This window comes from Eurosta solidaginis, chromosome 4, assembly GCF_040869045.1.
Source record: "Eurosta solidaginis isolate ZX-2024a chromosome 4, ASM4086904v1, whole genome shotgun sequence".
Lineage (NCBI taxonomy): Eukaryota > Metazoa > Arthropoda > Insecta > Diptera > Tephritidae > Eurosta > Eurosta solidaginis.
In genome coordinates, this window is record NC_090322.1 from 209,229,213 (window position 1) to 209,250,293 (window position 21,081).

The 21,081-nt window shown below is 36.4% G+C and overlaps 1 protein-coding gene across 2 annotated transcripts in view; it reads left to right on the forward strand.

The window, feature by feature from the left end:
* The window catches only part of LOC137250936 (uncharacterized), a 140,784-nt gene extending 119,880 nt beyond the window's left edge, over positions 1-20,904 (forward strand). Inside the window, exons 2-4 of one of the 2 annotated variants that reach the window (XM_067784688.1) lie at positions 14,370-14,508; positions 20,335-20,529; positions 20,609-20,904. In XM_067784688.1, coding sequence (XP_067640789.1) covers positions 14,448-14,508; positions 20,335-20,529; positions 20,609-20,823 — 471 coding nt within the window. In that variant the 5' untranslated portion in view covers positions 14,370-14,447 and the 3' untranslated portion in view covers positions 20,824-20,904. Of the gene's footprint in view, positions 1-14,319; positions 14,509-20,334; positions 20,530-20,608 lie in introns of those variants that run through there. The other variant, XM_067784687.1, reaches the window with a different exon arrangement.
* The last annotated feature ends 177 nt before the right edge of the window (positions 20,905-21,081 follow it).

Here is a 21,081-nt window from a genome sequence, read left to right on the forward strand (position 1 = left end):
ACGGATGGTGTTGTTGACTCCTAGATTGTTTAACCTCTCCACGCACTCAAGGACTGTTGATGATTTGATCTCAACCGAAGCTAATGCCTTGAGTGCAGCCTGACTGTCGCTGAGTATAACGATTTTCTCGTTGGTATATCCCCGCTGTAAATTTATCTCTGCACACCGGCTTATGGCAACAACTTCGGCCTGGAAGATGCTCGGATATTTTCCGAGTGGTAGGGACCCCTGGTACAAGGGGCAAAAGAATTCTCATAACTAATGGCTGACCTGCAGAGCTACAGGGCAATGTTCTTCCTAAAAAATAGTTTAACAATTCCCTCCTCAAGCAATACGCTTGAGTTATACAATGAATAATAAGTAGACTTGTAGCCAATTTATCACCATTCAATTTCGTAAAAATTGCGTTTAAGTATGCTAAACGCTTTAGAAATTGCGGTGTCGGTTTATAAGGACGATTAATTGGCAAACGTGTATGTTTTGTCAACATCTTCTGACCAAACGTACGGACACTTGGGAAGGCTATATTCCCTTGCTTTGTATACTTCAATCCATGCTTCTTCCACCAAAACAATTTTCAGGAGCTCGAACAGCTTATTAAAAACATTTTCTATGCTGATATTTCGTATTGAAATATTTCCAACGCATGTTTTTTTTCTCTTTTTTTTTTAAATAACTCTGAAAGTAATTTACTCGAATCCGTTAATATGAAATCCATCAATTAGGAAAATTCGTAACATTTTTAAATCTGGTAGCATGTGTTTAGAGAAATTGTCATTGTCCCCGCAAAAGTCGAGTGGCCAACGTCACACTAAATGGATCTACCTTCATTTTTTGTATCATGGTATTTTGTTATTTTATGTGCCAATTTTTTGGACGCTACATACTGGTGCATGCTATAGCTTCTCAAAAATGTGCTCTCGTATACTTGCATATTACGTCGTAGGATATAAACAATCCGTGCACCGGGCAAGATAAATCAAATTCCCCTAATGTGTCTAGCTCTTGGTATAGAAAGGAGGAATTCTGGCTACATGTTCTTGTTCGACAAGCAATTGTAAAACACTTTCAGCACAAGCTACTTACTATTAGCAACACAGCGTCAGTAAGTCTGGACAAGTCTGTAGTATTCTATAGAATCACTAAATGCAGGTAATAATGCAAATAAAACGCCCACGCCACAAGTGGTCCAGATAGATAAAAGTATGGAAGTAGAGGCATAAAACCTTCGAACTGTAGGAATTTCACATTTTAAAATAACCATTTCATATATTGTTATTTATGTAGATATGTATGTATGTATATTCTAGCAGGCGACCTTTGCTGTTTTATAAAAGGACACACGTCATGCCGCGCGCGCTATGGCACATCCCAAAAAATACCCTTAACTAGCGTCAAATAGTTTTATTACTTTTTTCATGCATTTTACCTTTGAATTTGTTTCGCTTTAGAAATATTTAGTACATATTTGAATAAAAACAAGTAAGGAAGGCTAAGTTCGGGTGTAACCGAACATTACATACTCAGCTGAGAGCTTTGGAGACAAAATAAGGGAAAATCACCATTTAGCCAAATGAACCTAGGGTAACCCTGGAATGTGTTTGTATGACATGTGTATCAAATGAAAGGTGTTAAGGAGTATTTTAAAATGGAGTGGGCCTTAGCTCTATAGGTGGACGCCTTTTCGATATATCGTCATAAAGGTAGACCAGGGGTGACTCTAGAATTTGTTTGTACGATATGGGTATCAAATGAAAGGTGTTAAGGAATAGTTTAAAAGGGAGTAGGCCTTAGCACTATAGGTGGACGCCTTTTCGAGATATCGCCATAAAGATAGACCAGGGGTGACTCTAGAATGCGTTTGTACAATATGGGAGTCAAACGAAAGGTGTTAATGAGTATTTTAAAATGGAGTGGGCCTTAGTTCTATGGGTGGACGCCTTTTCGAGATATCGCCATAAAGGTGGACCAGGACTCTAGAATTTGTTTGTACGATATGGGTATCAAATGAAAGGTGTTTATGAGCATTTTAAAAGGGTGTGGGCCATAAAGGTGGACCCGGAGTGACTCTAGAAGGCGTTTGTACAATATGGGTATCAAACGAAAGGTGTTAATGAGTATTTTAAAATGGAGTGGGCCTTAGTTCTATGGGTGGACGCCTTTTCGAGATATCGCCATAAAGGTAGACCAGGGGTGACTCTAGAATTTGTTTGTACGATATGGGTATCAAATGAAAGGTGTTAAGGAATAGTTTAAAAGGGAGTGGGCCTTAGCACTACAGGCGGACGCCTTTTCGAGATATCACCATAAAGGTGGACCAGGGGTGACTCTAGAATGCGTTTGTACAATATGGGAGTCAAACGAAAGGTGTTAATGAGTATTTTAAAATGGAGTAGGCCTTAGTTCTATGGGTGCACGCCTTTTCGAGATATCGCCATAAAGGTGGACCAGGACTCTAGAATTTGTTTGTACGATATGGGTATCAAATGAAAAGTGTTTATGAGCATTTTAAAAGGGTGTGGGCCATAAAGGTGGACCAGGGGTGCCTCCAGAATTTCTTTGTACGATATGGGTATCAAATGAAAGATGTTAATGAGTTTTTTTAAAAGGGCGCGGACCTTAGTTCTATAGGTGGACGCCTTTTCGAGATATCGCCATAAAGGTGGACAAGGGGTGACTCTATAATTTGTTTGTACGATATGGGTATCAAATGAAAGGTGTTTATGAGCATTTTAAAAGGGAGTGGGCCTTAGTTCTATAGGTGGACGCCTTTTCGAGATATCGTTGTAAAGGTGGAGCAGGGGTTACTCCAGAATGTGATTGTACGATATGGGTATCAAATTAAAGGTATTAATGAGGGTTTTAGAGGGGAGTGGCCCTTAGTTGTATATGTGAATGCGTTTTCGAGATATCCACCAAAATGTGGACCAGGGTGACCCAGAACATCATATGTCGGATACCGCCAATTTATTTATGTATGTAATACCGCGGCCACCGTGGTGTGATGGTAGCGTGCTCCGCCTATCACACCGTATGCCCTGGGTTCAACTCCCGGGCAAAGCAACATCAAAATTTTAGAAATAAGATTTTTCAATTAGAAGAAAATTTTTCTAAGCGGGGTCGCCCCTCGGCAGTGACTGGCAAGCGCTCCGAGTGTATTTCTGCCATGAAAAGCTCTCAGTGAAAACTCATCTGCCTTGCAGATGCCGTTCGGAGTCGGCATAAAACATGTAGGTCCCGTCCAGTCAATTTGTAGGGAAAATCAAGGGGAGCACGACGCAAATTGGAAGAGAAGCTCGGCCTTAGATCTCTTCGGAGGTTATCGCACCTTACATTTATTTTTTTTTTTAATACCGCGAACAGTATTTCTGTCAAGATTCCAAGGGCTTTTGATTTCGCCCTGCAGAACTTTTTCATTTTCTTCTACTTAATATGGTAGGCGTCACACCCATTTTACAAAGTTTTTTTATAAAGTTATATTTTGCGTCAATAACTAAATCCAATTACCATGTTTCATCCTTTTCTTCGTATTTGGTATAGAATTATGGCATTTTTTTCATTTTTCGTAATTTTCGATATCGAAAAAGTGGGCGTGTTCATAATCGGATTTCGACCATTTTTTATACCAATACAAAGTGAGTTCAGATAAGTGCGTGAACTGAGTTTAGTAAAGATATATCGATTTTTGCTCAAGTTATCGTGTTAACGGCCGAGCGAAAGGACAGACGGTCGACTGTGTATAAAAGCTGGGGGTGACTTTAACCGATTTGGCCCTTTTTAACAGAAAGCAGTTATCGTCCTAGAATTTAAGCCCCTACCAAATTTCACAATGATTGGTAGATTTTTGTTCGACTTATGGCATTAAAAGTATCCTAGACAAATCAAATGAAAAAGGCCGGAGCCACGCCCATTTTGAAATTTTCTTTAATTTTTGTACTTTGTTGCACCATATCATTACTAGAGTTGAATGATGACATAATTTACTTATATACTGTAAGGATATTAAATTTTTTGTTAAAATTTGAATTTAAAAAAAAAATTTTTTAAAGTGGACGTGTTCGTACTCCGATGTTACTAAATTTTATTAAGCATATATATAGTAATAGGAGTAACGTTCCTGCCAAATTTCATCATGATATCTTCAACGACTGCCAAATTACAGCTTGCAAAACTTTTAAATTGTCTTCTTTTAAAAGTGGGCGGTGCCACGCCCATTGTCCACAATTTTACTAATTTTCTATTCTGCGTTATAAGTTCAACTCACCTACCAAGCTTCATCGCTTTACCCGTCTTTGGTAATGAATTATCGCACTTTTTCCGTTTTTCGAAATTTTCGATATCGAGAAAGTGGGTGGTTATAGTCCGATATCGTTCATTTTTAATAGCATTCTGAGGTTAGTGGCCAGGAACCTGCATACAAAATTTCATCAAGATACCTCAAAATTTACTCAAGTTATCGTGTTAACGGTCAGACGGACGGACGGACGGACGGACATGACTCAATCAAATTTTTTTTCGATACTGATGATTTTGATATATGGAAGTCTATATCTATCTCGATTCATTTATATATTTACAACCAACCGTTATCCAATCAAAGTTAATATACTCTGTGAGCTATGCTCAACTGAGTATAAAAATTTTGCTATGGATACAGTGAACAAGCCAAGTGGTCTGGTCACTTGCACTCCAGACAATAGACTACTCCCATGCTGAGTGTCATTTAACGCTTCTTTATGCGCAAAATTTGATCTTTGTTTTATCTAATACAATAGTAATTTGGGCTATTGGTTTCTTGGTTTCATGTTAACAATTTTTTTTTTTTGGGCAAAATTTTTTTTTTTTGTATGTACAGACGTATCGTAGTAGAGTAACGATGATTTTACGGCCATATTAAATAATACTGAACTCGATACGATTTGCCATATCCGGTTGCATGGTTTAATAAAAATTGTAAATACTTACATTTAAATTAAGTACCAAACTTCCGCGTGAAAAATTGCTCAATGTAATTCGTAAATGACGAGTGAGGTATGTATGCTTTATTGATGCCGCGATATAAAACGTATGTACATATAAGAATTCTTAGTAGTTTTGACTATTTGCAAACTCGTACCGCATAGAATGCGCGCTCAGTGTGCTTAGTCCTATATATAGCACACCGCGAGAAAGGAGCCCTAACTCAAAAACAACTTATTACTCAAACTTCGAATCTAAAACAGAGGAATGTTTGTAGTCTTTATAGACCCTGAAAAGGTAAACCAAAAACTGAATCCAAAAAGAAATCGAATCCGATTATTATGGAGTTAAGGTTGACTCGAATATAATGCCAATATCACACAGAAGCTTAATGAAAAAATTAGTCAAGTTCTGTACACAAAAGCCATAATTGAACCGAAACTTTCATACAAAATACAAATTCTTAATCTAGTCGGTTTTTAATATGAAATAATAATAACTTAATAATAAATTGATAATAAAAAAAAAATAACTTACATACATATGTACGTAAAATAGAAAAACACGAAAAAAAATTAAAATTTTATTTTCGCTGCAAAAGATATTATGGCCCTTTCAAAAATGTATATATATTTGGTAAGGTGCAACATATGTGAGTAATTGCGCATGCATTTTATTTTGATTGACTTAATATTTGAGGAGGACAAGGCTTTTATCTATTTTAACTATTTTTTGTAAAAGCGTTAAATGAAGCAAACGCACCTGTGCGAATCGGCCTCAAAGTGAATCGTGGGAACACTGAAAAGGTTCGATTTACCAAGCGCCGCAAAATACCATTTTTCAAACCACCATCATCAAAGGAATAAATCTCGAACTTTCGTCAGAGATAAGGTACCTCGGAGCTATTGTGGACAGTAAATAAAACCTGAAAAAGCATGTCGAGGACATTTCTAAAACAGGCGAGGGAATTTTTGAGTGTTAAGGTCACATATTATGCATTGGTTGTACACGTCTGTCGTTTTCTGGACGGGAGGGTAGAGGAAAAAAGATGTTTACCTGATATTTATCGGCCGAAAATCTCTCAAATAATAAACTTGACCAAACTTTTTATTAGGTTTTAAAATTTTTTACTTGCTTACTTAATTGGCGCTTAACCAACAAGGCGCGCCAGTCGCTCCTTCCCTCTGCCAATCGGCGCCAATTGGTCACACCAAGGGAGTTAAATCGTTTTCTACCTGGTCCTTCCAGCGTAGTGGGGGCCGCCCTCTACCTCTGCTACCATAGGCGGGTTCCGATAGAAACATTTTCCTGGCCAGAGCGTAATCTTTCATTCGCCTAACACGGTCTAGCCAGCGCAGCCGCTGCGTTTTAATTCGCTGGACTATTTTGATGTCTGCGTATAGCTCGTACAGCTCATCGTTAAATCTTCTTCGGTACTCGCCATCGACAATGCTTACAGGTCCATAAATCTTTCGAAGAACTTTTCTCTCGACCACTCACAGAGCGTCTGCTGTTTTCATGGTCCATGCTTCTGCACCATATAGCAGGACGGGTACGATAAGTGACTTGTAGAGTGTGATTTTCGTTCGCCGAGAGAGGACTTTACTTTTCAATTGCCTACCTAGTCCAAAGTAGCATTTATTAGCAAGTGACTCTTCGCTGGATTTCAGAGCTGATGTTGTTGCTAGTGTTGATGCTGGTTTCCAAATAAACGAAGTATTTTACTATTTCGAAATTATAGCTGCCAACAGTAGCGTGGTTGCCAAGGCCCATATGCGCTGACTCTTTGCTCGATGACAGCAGGTACTTCGTTTCGTCCTCATTCACAATAAAACCCATCTTTACCGCTTCTTTTTCCAGCTTGGAGTAAGCTGAACTAACAGCGCGGGTGTTTATGCCGGTGATATCAATGTCACACCAGTAATTGCTTTTATAGAATATTATTCCAGAGCGGTTAAGTTCTGCAGCTAGTATAATCTTCTCCAGCATCAAATTAAAGAAATCGAACAATAGGGGATCGCCCTTTCTGAAACCTCATTTAGTTTCGAACTGCTCGGATAGGTCCTTCTCAATTCTGACTGAGCTGATGGTGTTGCTCAACGTTATTTTGCACAGCCGTATAAGTTTTGCGGGGAAACCAAATTCAGACATAGCGGCATATAGGCAGCTCCTTTTCGTGCTGTCGAAGGCGTCTTTAAGGTCGACGAAGTGGTGATGTGTGTCGATTCTTTTTTCGCAGGTTTTTTCGAAGATTTGGCGCATTGTGAAAATCTGGTCGTTCGTAGATTTACCAGGTCTGAAGCCGCACTGATAAGGTCCAATCAGTTGATTCACGGTTGGCTTCAATCTTTCGTACAATACACTTTACAGGACCTCATATGCGATATTAAGAAGGCTGATTCCGCGATAGTTGGTGCAATTTGCAGTATCCCCCTTCTTGTGGACTTGGCAAAGAACACTTGGACCCCAATCGTCGGGCATGCACTCGTCCTCCAATATTTTGCGAAGCTGCTGCATGCGCCTTACCAACTCCTCGCCGCCGTACTTGAATAGCTCCGCAGGCAATCCATCAGCGCCCGCGGCCTTGTTGTTTTTCAATCTGGTTATTGCAATTCTGACTTCGTCATAATTATTGCTATTCTGACTTCGTCATAATCAGGTAGGGGGCATTTATTCCATCATCATCGATTGCAGGATCAGGTTCGTCATCTCTGCGCGGTAAATCGTTGTCTCCATTTAGGAGAGCAGATAAGTGTTCCTCCATAATCTAAGTACTCTCTGGACTTCAGTTACAAAGTCGCCGTTGTCGTTCTCACAGAAGTTTGCCCGGTCTTAAAATCTTCCGTCTGTCGCCGAATTTTTTGGTAAAATTTTCGGACGTTATTCCTGGTGGCTAGCAGCTCAAGCTCCTCGCACTCATGCCTTTCTGCCTCTGCTTTTTTCTTCTATAAAAGGCGTCTCGCTTCCCTTTTTAACTCGCGGTAGCATTCACACAATCCTCTTGATGCGCTCGCTTTTAACGTAGCCCTGCAGGCAGTGTCTTTTCTTTCGGTTGCAACGCGGCATTCTTCATCGTACCAGTTGTTTCTCCGTGGCCACCGGTAACCAATTTTTGCTTAGGCGGCAGTACGAAGTGCTTTGGAGATATGCTCCCACTGCTCCTGTATTCCTTCAGGCTGAGTTGTGCTCTCAGAGAGCAGGTGTGAGAGTCGAGTTGCGAAATCATTGGCAGTCTGTTGCGATTGCAGCCTTTCGACGTCTAGCTTGCCTTGTGCTTTTTGTTCCTTGGTTGCGACGAGATAATGGTCCGAGTCGATGTTACTCGGATCGTGCGCACATCTAAAACACTGGAGGCATGCCGTCCGTCTATCACAACGTGATCGATCTGATTGCGAGTATTTCGATCAGGAGAAAGCCATTTAGCTTGATGTATCTTTTTATGCATGAACCTCGTGCTGGATATGACCATGTTTCGAGCACCGCCAAAGTCAATCAGCCACAGTCCATTAGGAGAAGTTTCATTATGTAGACTGAACTTTCCGACTGTAGGGCCAAAAACACCTTCTTTGCCCACCCTGGCGTCAAAGTCGCCAAGCACGTCTTTTATATCATGGCGGGGGCAGCGCTCGTATGTGCGTTCTAATTGTTCATAAAAAAGCGTCTTTCACCTTAGTCGGCGCATGCGCGCAGATGAAAGATATATTAAAAAATTTTGCCTATATTCCGATAGCGGCGATACGTTCGTCCACAGACGTGAACGCCATTACTTTAATTTTTTTTGGAATTATATATTTTAACAAAACTTACGAAAACTACCACAAATAAATATGTTTATTATTCATTCAGTACCCAAAAGCGTAATTAAACCGATGTTTTCGCTGAAAACTTGTAACAAACAGTGCTTCTTTTTAAATATTTGCTTCAACAGGAATATAATAATGTACTGTGTTTTCTTGTGTGATGTTTCGGTTTCGCTCTCCGATTCAATTTTTGTAAAATTTTTTGATTTAGGCCAAGGAAAATTATTTGTTTTGTAGTTATTCAGAGCTGTATTGGCCGTTGAGTTTAAAGCAAAAAACTTAATTTTTATTTTCTAACTCCGACGCGTTTCGACAAGATATTGTGTCCTCTTCAGGGAGTAATTATCTTTATTTAAACAGTTAACAAAACATTAAGCACATATATACCCAACAACAAAATAAACTTTCCCTCTCGACCACATCACACACTCAGATCGGTATTTACAAAAATCAAAGACAAAATAAAGAAAGGCCAACAACACAACGTAATATATCAAATTAACTGCAATGGTAAAGACGAAGAACATTGCAATAAAGTATACATAGGCACAATGTATAGAGCTTTGGGAATTAGAATTAGCGAGCACAAAGCAGACGCGAAAAACAAAAAGATGTCCACTGCGTTGGCTCAACACCTGACAAAAAGCGATCATACAGCTGACTTTGATAACGCGCAAATATTAGACATAGAAGGAAATACGAAGAAAAGACTAACAATAGAAGGGCTTCGTATCCAACAACAAATACAATATGCAATGAACTTCAAAGAAGATGTTGATAGAATAAATTGCACTTCCAAATCTGTGATACAAAAGAAAATGACGAACAGCTGGGATAGAGTGTGGATGTTTGATTTTATATGTTAAGTGTTTAAATGTTTGTAGAAATGTAAATAAATGTCACCCATTAAAAAATTGTGTAACTATATATTAAGGTATGTAAGTGAAAAATTGTAAGTGTTTTAAATATTAAATAATTGTGTTTTCTTGTTTTAAATAAAGATAATTACTGCCTGAAGAGGACACAATGTCGTGTCGAAACGCGTCGGAGTTAGAAAATAAAAATTTTGTTTTTTGCTTTAAACTCAACAGCCAACATATCTCTGAATAAGTACAAAACAAATGAATAAAATAAATTTTTACAGCCAGTTGGAACTTATTCACAAATTATGAACATTACCAGAAACAAATAGATACACATTTGATAAACGTTTGGTAACATTTCGATAGCCTTTCCGTAAGCAATCGATAAATTTCTGATAACTTTTTCAACACTCCGATAGGAAATTGGTAACAGTCCAGTTACATTTTACGATCGATTATTTTCGCTAATATAATCGATAGTTTTTCGATAACAAACCGATAACTCGTGCAATAAAAATCGTTTTTATTCAATTTTATTTGACATTATTTTATTTTATAATATTTTATCATTATTATTTTTTATTTTATTTTATATTATTTTGTTTGAATTTGTTCTGATCTGCTTCATTTTAATTTATTTCATTTCATTTTATTTTAGTTTATGTTTTTTATTTTATTTCATTTCAATTGGTTTTATTTTATTAATTACTTTTTAAATGTGTCTGTCATCTTTAAGACCGATCTTGAAGAAGACAAGCAAGTATAATAATTAATTATTTATAGACAAAAAACCCAAACATATCATTTAATTTTTTTTTTCATTTTAATAATTTTTTTTTATTATATTTTTTCATTTTTTTTTTTAATTAAATTTTTTTCCTTTTCTCGCAATTGATACTGTATAAGATGTTACAACCAACAAAATCCCAACAAGAAACAAGTTTTAACTTAAATCTGAATACTTAACCACGTGCTATGTAAACAATCGCTGGCTCTTTTTCCCCTTAAAAACAGCAGTGGCATGCATACAAATTGTGTATATGCCCAGAGACTTTAATTTATATGTAGGCAACAAGCTGTGTGATTTCCCTCATATAAATTCTGTCACGTACATTGTTCCCGCATTACGCTACATTGTAGTGGGCATTACTCTTACATTCTCTATTACTCTATGCAACACACCAATAGCATACATTATATCAATACTTCAACTATGCCTGCAATTATATACATTCTACATATACACATAGCATTACATATACAAAGACTTCACTCACACCTACGCTTACATTCATGATTTTCACGTACCGTGAGCAAAGATGTCGAAACGTCAAAAAACGTGTCAATTTTGATCAAAGTACTATGATTGAGTCATATGTCGACTTTTACTGATAATGTACAAGTGCTTCCGCGAACCGCTTATCAAAAAGCTTTTCGGCAAAATGCCAAATATAATATATAACGCGAAATAAGTAAATAAATGAAGAGAAATGACAGAGTAAGCAGACATTATTTTTTTGCTGATTAATAGCAAATTTAGCTCTAGATCATATATCATAATGCAGGTAAAACTTGTACTGTATTTGTCTAAAATTAAGTTATGCTTGAAAAACGGGAAAAATCCCTGGAATGTCAAAATATTACGAAAAACTTCTAACCCTACCTAGCATTACGAATGTTATAATAAACCCAACGGATCATTACCCTCCAAAGCCCGGCCAACCGACACGATTTGCGCATCCGCATGACGCACGGATTTTGTTTTTGCTGATTTGTTGATAGGCGGAGGTTTGTTATCGTCGAGATCTAAAACTGCTCAGCGACAGTACAAAAATCATCAGCTGAGTATTATACGGTTTGAAATTATACATATTGCAACGAATTTTGGGAAATTCCGCTTTTTCCAAACTTTCTCCTAACGTTCGAATTGCTAAACTGTTGAACAAATCACTCCAATATTCAGTATTGCAATATGGACTTTATTTGCCTACTTTGGGAGTAGCACAATTATACTTCACAACTATAATTCACTTCGCAACTAATAGCGTGTTTAAATCAAACTGATTACTGACTACTCAGCTTGCGCTGCTTTTATATTCTCCGTAACTTCAATCGCATATTTCTACTAAAATCTAGACATTTCGCCGTCTATAACTGCTGTATCTCCTGCTTGGTAGTTGAGCTACATATATGCGTGTGCATATGTGAGAACAAACTTCGGCTGATGACTACATGTGTGTGCGTGAGTTATTCTTCGTAGCCTTTTATGTACGTGTGTAAATGGATTAAATGCATGTGCTCATGTACACAAGAGTGGCAGCGTGCTTTATTTACTAACAGCTTAGTGATGCTAACACAATATTGTAAATTGTTAATAAGTGAACATTTTAGTATATAAAGATTGTTTTTTTTTTTTATTTTTTTTTAATTTTGTTACGATTTACTATCCTACAGTTTTCTTTATAGTAAAAAGTGAATCTGTTTTATAAAATGAATTCGGATGAGAATTAAAATCATGACACAAACACTGAAAGAGTTTATTTAATTCGAAATTAGTTCTGCACTGCATCAAAAGAAGAGGTGTGTAATATCTTGACGCTGGTGATGGGACATTGAAGTTTACTTCTTTCAAAAGAAAGAGGCTAGAAATCAATTCATTCAGTAGTTTAGCCATGAATAATACGTCTTGCATTTCTATATGACTTGCGAGAGTTGGAAGATTGATAAGTTTTATCCGACTAATATAAGGTGGAAGGTTATATCAAGAGTCCCAATGGAAATTCCTTAAAGAAAAAAGTAAAAATTGCTTCTGTATTGCCTCTAGTCTATCTGCATGAACTGGATTCACGGATTCCATACTATTGATCAGTATTCTAGTATCGGTCTAACTAATATGGTAAAAAGGACTTTAGTTACATAAGCGTCACTAAATTCTTTAGACCATCGTTTCACGAATGATAGAACACCTCTTGTCCTTCAGAGTACACTCCGGCACTACAATGTTTGTAACGCTTTGTCAGTAAGCTAATAAGTAATGCCAGGCGACCTTGGGAGCTTGGACTAAAACTATTTATTCATATATGCCGATTAACCCATAACAACCCAATATACTCTTGTCACGTATCTCATCTGCGACGACAATCAACTGAATTTTAGGAAGAAAATAAAATTATTTTGAACGTCAAATCAATTTAACATAATGTGTGTTTTAGTTCGTTTACAGAAATAACAAACGAATTCATAGGAAATGAGCTTTCATAATATTCTACTTATTGACATCATTCCAAATAAATATTTTTTCATGCGGTATGTTATCTCACACAAATTGAGTTAAAAGGAACTTAATAATTGTTTCGCAAACCGAAAGAGAATTTGCTTAAGCGGAACAATGTCAAAGCGTCTCAAAGACAATTCTTTTTCAGGCGAAATTCTAAAAGACGATGAATATAAATTTACATTAATTGAATCTCTCAATTGACGGTATCCCTCTCTTACGAGGCAGGCAGTCATACGCCATCGCACCAGTTGTTTTTTAGGCTCACTAGAAACCTATGGTGTCCACAAGTGAAAGCGAAATGTATTTTCATCACTCAGCTATATCATGGGAGAAAGTCTGTTCTCCACCACAAGCCAGACGCAGTGGCTTCAAATTGCACGTGCCTACTTATGACTATTGCAGTAGACGTCCCTATTGTCATTTTTTATTCGTGTCTCTTGAATGGCGATGGTGTCTGCCGTGGCTTTTTAGCGGGCATCAACTGGCTGAACTTCACCTTCTCGACCAAGAGCACACCGACATTCCAGGAACATTCCCCTAAATAGTAGTTCTGAAAACGACTAACGTGGCTGTGGAGAAAAAAGAGATCTCAACAGAAGCTTTCTCTTCCTTTTCTTTCGATGTTAATTTTAGCCCGCTGTGTCAATAGAAATATCACATATCGTTAAAATTCTAAGGCGCCGTTGCGTGGTTTGAACGTGAAGTAACATTCGACTGAAGTAATTTCATTCTGTTGCATAATACTTAATTACCTCTTAAAAGGAAAATTAATTTAGAAAGGGTTATTACCTAACAAGGCGAAAGTTAAATTTTCATATCATAAGGAAAGTCAGCTGAATGCGGTTTAAGGCATGGTTATTTAAAAATTATTTTAGAACAAATACTGTATTATGTGTCATTCCATAATAGCGCAGAACTGGGTGTAAAAACATTGGGATTCGATTTCGTTACTTGTTATCAGATTTCTTTGAATGGACAAAAACGGTATCGACATCATGTGCTTTACCTTCAACGCGTTTGTGATATTGGTTGATAATCAATGACTCCATATCTGCAATGTTGAGTCACCAAAATTCAAATTTATTGGGCAGCTGATATCGCAGATTCGAAAGATTTTTTCCGATTTAAGAGCCCCATGACAAGTTGTATATTATGGAACACATCTACAACTTATCTTCAAATTACTGCACTTGTCGTAAACACCTCGTGGAAGTATCGATTTTTGAAGCTCTCTATATAAAATGGTTGGTACGTATCAGTTGCCTGTTAATATTTTCTTCAGTTCATTTACATAGCAATTATAAAGATAAAGAAATGACTTATTTGTTTATGAGTAAATATTTATCTTTGCATTACTCATACACGTTGTTATCAGAAATTTTGTCACTTTTTAGAGCTTATATTCTGTCGCAATTAGCTCGATGGTTTTTAGTAATAAAACGCCTATTGACGAAAGCGAAAGTATTTATGTATATTTTTATCCACAAATAAAGTTAGCTACATACATATATTGCTTTTAAAACGAGTACATAAATCTTTATATACAAAATGAATAAAGCTCAAGTTTTAGTTGGCTTGACATTTCTTGCCTTTTGCTGTATAACACTAAGTGAGTTTGGCTAATTGAATTTACAAGTGAAAAATAAATTTTTTATCTTTTTCAAATATATAAAAATACCTACACGCGTATGTAGTATAAAATGGAAAATGTAGTGCAATTCGATTTAAATTTTTATTAAAAGTATTAAAGCGAATTGAGAGAAGTTTCGGAAAAAGAAAAAAAAACGAAAAGATAAGTGCAAAAAAAAAAAAAAAAAAAAAAAAAAGACCTTATAAATTGAAAAAAAAAAAAAAACAAACAAGGAAGGTTATGTTCGAGTGTAACCGAACATTACATAATCAGTTGAGGGGTATGGTGACAGCATAAGGGAAAATAACCATGTAGGAAAATGAACCGAGGGAAACCGTGGAATGTGTTTGTATGACATGTGTATCAAATGAAAGACATTAAAGAGTATTTTATGAGGGAGTGGGCCATAGTTCTATAGGTGGACGCCATTGAGGGATATCGCCATAAAGGTGGATCAGGGTTGACTCTAGAATTTGTTTGTACGATATGGGTATCAAATTAAAGGTATTAATGAGGGTTTTAAAAGGGAGTGGTGGTAGTTGTATAGGGGGTCGCCTTTTCGAGATATCGCCATAAAGGTGGACCAGGGGTGACTCTAGAATACGTTTATACAATATGGGTATCAAACGAAAGGTGTTAATGAGTATTTTAAAAGGGAATGGGCCTTAGTTCTATAGGTGGACGCCGTTTCGAAATATCGCGATAAAGGTGGACCAGGGGTGACTCTAGAATGTGTTTGTACGATATGGGAATCAAATGAAAGGTGTTAATGAGTATTTTAAAAGGGAGTAATCCTTAGTTCCATAGGTGGACGCCGTTTCGAGATATCTCCATAAAGGTGGACCAGGGGTGACCCTAGAATTTGTTTGTACAATATGGGTATCAAAAAAAAAGGTGCTAATGAGTATTTTAAAACTGAGTGATCCTTAGTTCCATAGGTGGACGCCTTTTCGAGATATCGCCATAAAGGTGGACAGGGGTGACTCTAGAATACGTTTGAAAAATATGGGTATCAAACGAAAGGTTTTATTGAGTATTTTAAAAGAGAGGGGCCTTAGTTCTATAGGTGGACGCCGTTTTGAAATATCGCCATAAAGGTGGACCAGACTCTAGAATGTGTTTGTACGATATGGGAATCAAATGAAAGGTGTTAATGAGTATTTTAAAACTGAGTGATCCTTAGTTCCATAGGTGGACGCCGTTTCGAGATATCGCCATAAAGGTGGACCACGAGTGACCCTAGAATTTGTTTGTACGATATGGGTATCAAATTAAAGGTATTAATGAGGGTTTTAAAAACGAGTGGTGGTAGTTGTATAGGTGGTCGCCTTTTCGAGATATCGCCATAAAGGTGGAACAGGGGTGACTCTAGAATACGTTTGTACGATATGGGTATCAAATGAAAGGTGTTAATGAGTATTTTAAAAGGGAGTAATCCTTAGTTCCATAGGTGGACGCCGTTTCGAGATATCTCCATAAAGGTGGACCAGGGGTGACCCTAGAATTTGTTTGTACGATATGGGTAGCAAATTAAAGGTATTAATGAGGGTTTTAAAAGGGAGTGGTGGTAGTTGTATAGGTGGTCACCTTTTCGTGATATCACCATAAAGGTGGACCAGGGGTGACTCTAGAATACGTTTGTACAATATGGGTATCAAACGAAAGGTGTTAATGAGTATTTTAAAAGGGAGTGGGCCTTAGTTCTATAGGTGGACGCCGTTTCGAGATATCTCCATAAAGGTGGACCAGGCGTGACCCTATAATTTGTCTGTACAATATGGGTATCAAAAAAAAAAGGTGCTAATGAGTATTTTAAAAGGAAGTGATCTTTAGTTCCATAGGTGGACGCCGTTTCGAGATATCGCCATAAAGGTGGACCAGGAGTGACCCTAGAATTTGTTTGTACGATATGGGTATCAAATTAAAGGTATTAATGAGGGTTTTAAAAGGGAGTTGTGGTATTTTTATAGGTCTTCGCCTTTTCGAGATATCGCCATAAAGGTGGACCAGGGGTGACTCTAGAATACGTTTGTAGTATATGGGTATCAAACGAAAGGTGTTCATGAGTATTTTTAAAAGGGAGTGGGCGTTCGTTCTATAGGTGGTCGCCTTTTCGAGATATCGCCATAAAGGTGGACCTGGGGTGACTCTAGAATATGTTTGTACGATATGGATATCAAATGAAAGGTGTTAATGAGTATTTTAAAAGGGCTTGGGGCTTAGTCCTATAGGTGGACGCCTTTTCGAGGTATCGCAATAAAGGTGGACCAGGGGTGACTCTAGACTTTGTTTGTACGATATGGGTATCAAATGAAAGGTGTTAATGAGTATTTTTAAAAGGGAGTGGGCGTTCGTTCTATAGGTGGTCGCCTTTTCGAGATATCGCCATAAAGGTGGACCTGGGGTGACTCTAGAATATGTTTGTACGATATGGATATCAAATGAAAGGTGTTAATGAGTATTTTAAAAGGGCTTGGGGCTTAGTTCTATAGGTGGACGCCTTTTCGAGGTATCGCAATAAAGGTGGACCAGGGGTGACTCTAGACTTTGTTTGTACGATATGGGAATCAAATGAAAGGTGCTAATGAGTATTTTAAAAGGGCGTGGGGCTTAGTTCTATAGGTGGACGCCTTTTCGAGATATCGCCATAAAGGTGGACCAGGGGTGACTCTAGAATGTGTTTGTACGATATTGGTATCAAATTAAAAGTATTAATGAGAGTTTTAAAAGGGAGTGGTGGTAGCTGTATATGTGAAGGCGTTTTCCAGATATCGACCAAAATGTGGACCAGGGTAACCCAGAACATCATCTGTAGGATACCGCTAATTTATTTATATATGTAATACCTGCCAAGATTTCAAGGGTGTTTTTATTTCGCCCTGCATAACTTTTTCAATTTCTTCTACTTAATATGGTAGGTGTCACAACCATTTTACCAATTTTTTTCTAAAGTTATATTTCGCGTCAATAAACCAATCCAATTACCATGTTTCATCACTTTTTTCGTATTTGCTATAGAATTATGGCATTTTTTTTCATTTTTCGTAATTTTCGATATCGAAAAAGTGGGCGTGGTCATAGTCGGATTTCGTTCATTTTTTATACTAAGATAAAGTGCGTTCAGATAAGTACGTGAACTAAGTTCAGTAAAGATATGTCGATTTTTGCTCTAGTTATCGTGTTAACGGCAATGCGGAAGGACAGACGGACGACTGTGTATAAAAAGTGGGCGTGGCTTCAACCGATTTCGCCCATTTTCACAGAGAACAGTTAGCGTCATAAAATCTATGCCCCTACCAAATTTCAAAAGGATTCGTAAATTTTTGTTCGACTTATGGCCTTAAAAGTATCGTAGACAAATTAAATGAAAACACGCCCATTTTGAAATTTTCTTTTATTTTTGTATTTTGTTGCACCATATCATTACTGGAGTTGAATGTTGACATAATTTACTTATATACTGTAAAGATATTAAATTTTTTGTTAAAATTTTACTTTAAAAAAATTTTTTTTTTTTAAGTGGGCGCGGTCCTTCTCCGATTTTGTTAATTTTTATTAAGCGTACATACGGTAATAGGAGTAACGTTCCTGCCAAATTTCATTATGATATCTTCAACGACTGTCAAATTGCAGCTTGCAAAATTTTAAATTACCTTCTTTTAAAAGTGGGCGGTGCCACGCCCATTGTCCAAAATTTTACTAGTTTTCTATTCTGCGTCATAAGCTCAACTCACGTACCAAATTTCATCGCTTTATCTGTCTTTGGTAATGAATTATTGCACTTTTTCGGTTTTTCGAAATTTTCGATATCGAAAAAGTGGGCGTAGTTATAGTCCGATATCGTTCATTTTAAAGAGCGATCTGAGATGAGTGCTGAGGAACCTACATACCAAATTTCATCAAGATACCTCAAAATTTACTCAAGTTATCGTGTTAACGGACGGACGGTCGGACGGACGGACATGGCTTAATCAAATTTTTTTTCGATCCAGATGATTTTGATATATGGAAGTCTATATCTATCTCGATTCGTTTATACCTGTACGATAGGCCGGGTCGATTTGTGGGGAGGCAAAAAAATCGCCCATTGCTCTGTGAAAATCATATTCCAGGGATCAAAATAAGAAACTTTGCCGAAGGAACCATACCTCTAAAACGAATTCTGATGTCCCCCCTTTGGGTCGTAGGGGCAAATTTTGAAAAATCCCACTTTGAAATGCCTATGTTTTTTCTTTTTGGAGTTTATTTTTCTCTTTAGAAATTTATTTAGTCAGAACATATGTAAATGAAAAAATGAATTTAACTTAGTAATAGAAAAGAAATTAAAACAAAAATTATTAGAAATTAGCGTTTTTACAACCCCCTTTTAAAACCAAGGCATCACTGTGACACAATTGCTGATCGTAAAATTGCTTGTGTTGTTTTTTTTAAGCCACCATAAGACACAGCAGGTAGAATTGAAATTGCCCCTACCCAAAAGTTCGACCCAAAGGGGGGACATCAGAATTCGTTTTAGAGGTATGGTTCCTTCGGCAAAGTTTCTTATTTTGATCCCTAAAATACGACTTTCATAGGGCAATGAGCGATTTTTAAATCGACCCGCCCTACTGTATAACGAACCGTTATCCAATCAAACTTAATATACTCTTTGAGCTCTGCTCAACTGAGTATAAACATAAAGCAAACAAAAAAATTCAAACAAAATAAAATATAATAAATAAAACAATAATAATAGTCTGTGATGCCTTCGTCTTGTTTATTATTTAGCACTAAGAGGAACCTTAAAACTCAGGAAAAATAATCGAAAGTAGTCAAGAATTAAAAAAAAAATTAATAAATAATCAGATTAGAAATTTTATCAAATAATTCAGAATGAACATCTTGTACATTTTGTAAATAATGTTATGATTTAAATGTATCATTTTTTTATCTTTTGATTACATTATTTATTTAAAATTTTATCTTGCTACAAATAATCATAATTTTTTTTTATATTGCCCAAAAATTTGATTTCAGTAAAAAGTATTATTATTAATTTTGGATTTAAAAATTTCAATATAAATAACACATTTTTTACATGATTTATTGCAATCTGTTTGTGGTACAGTATTTAATTTTTTTGGAAATTTTAATCTGTAGTCATTAAGTGATTTGCAATCCCTTGTTGACTTAAATTATTAGCGGTAAAAAAATTGTAGTTACAATCAATTCAAAATTACAATCATTTTGCTCCTTCGACATTTTAGTGCTACGACATAAAAAACGAGTATTTCCATGTTGTTTTTCAAGACATAAAGATTTTGCCTTGTTCTATATTTTTGTATTTTTAGTTAGTTAATATAAATGATTACATTTCTTGTGATTGCAAACACTATGGCCATTTCAAACTTTGTGATTACAGTAAACATTTTTTTTGCATTACATTATTTTACAAACGAAGTGCTTACGATGAAATTAGTTTGCAATCAATGGTTGTAAGCTGGAATTGATTGCAAAAGACTATTGTGGATTGTACCATAATAACAACTTTATTATCATAAATATTTGATGATATCAATAATTTGATCGGAATCTTCACTAAGACTTCATCTCTCTTGCTGCTCCGAATTGGTCCCAGTTATCGCGAAACAGGGAAAGCTGGCGTGACTTGCACCGAAATCGCTTAGATGGTTAAGCGCCAATTAATGATGATGATGACGATAATTACCAAATAAGATTATTGCAGCCTTTTAAAACGATGTTATTTATTTAAGCTTATTCCTTTGAATTTTCTAATACTTTCAATAATTTACATTTATATTTTAGCTACATCTTTGAACTGTTACATATGTGATAGCTCCCAGGGTCAAAACTGTAGTAGCCCAACAAACATACAAACTTGCAATGCCACGTTAGCACAAAGTACCGTTACTTATGGACTTTCATATACAAACGCCAGTTTTCAACAGTTAAACGTATCAAGTTCATCTTTTGCCTGCGTTAATGATTATATCACATCACGTATGTATTGTATAATAAGGATTTAAGATTTCTTTAAATCAATATAAATCACTACGTTTTTACTTTAATCCCACTTTAGCCAACTCGGTGCCACACTATTATCTTGGTTGTGCTTACAAAAATTTGGAAATTTGTTCGCTAGGCACCCGTGTGCCGAATTCAAATCGTACCTGCATAACATGCTCCGGCGATAAGTGCAACTTTAGAAATCCAGCGGATCGCACTATGGGCAGTATCTTTACCGTAGGAACTGCAGCTATTGCATTAGCATTTATTTCAAAATTATTGAATTGAACAAAAAGATTATTTTACTGAATTTATGTTTAATAAATATTTGTATAAATTATAATAAAAATAAAATTTTATGTAAATTAATTAGTTAAATGTATCTCTTGCTTTATAGGGAACCCAATTTTGCTCTTTTCGTGCCTCTTAACATTCGTTTCGTCAACAAAAACCTCAAACCTGCGAAGATATTCTAAATAAATCGCCCATTGGTGAAAATTTTGTAGACGTGGTTGTGGAGATTGAAACCACGTTTTAAACTTTAAA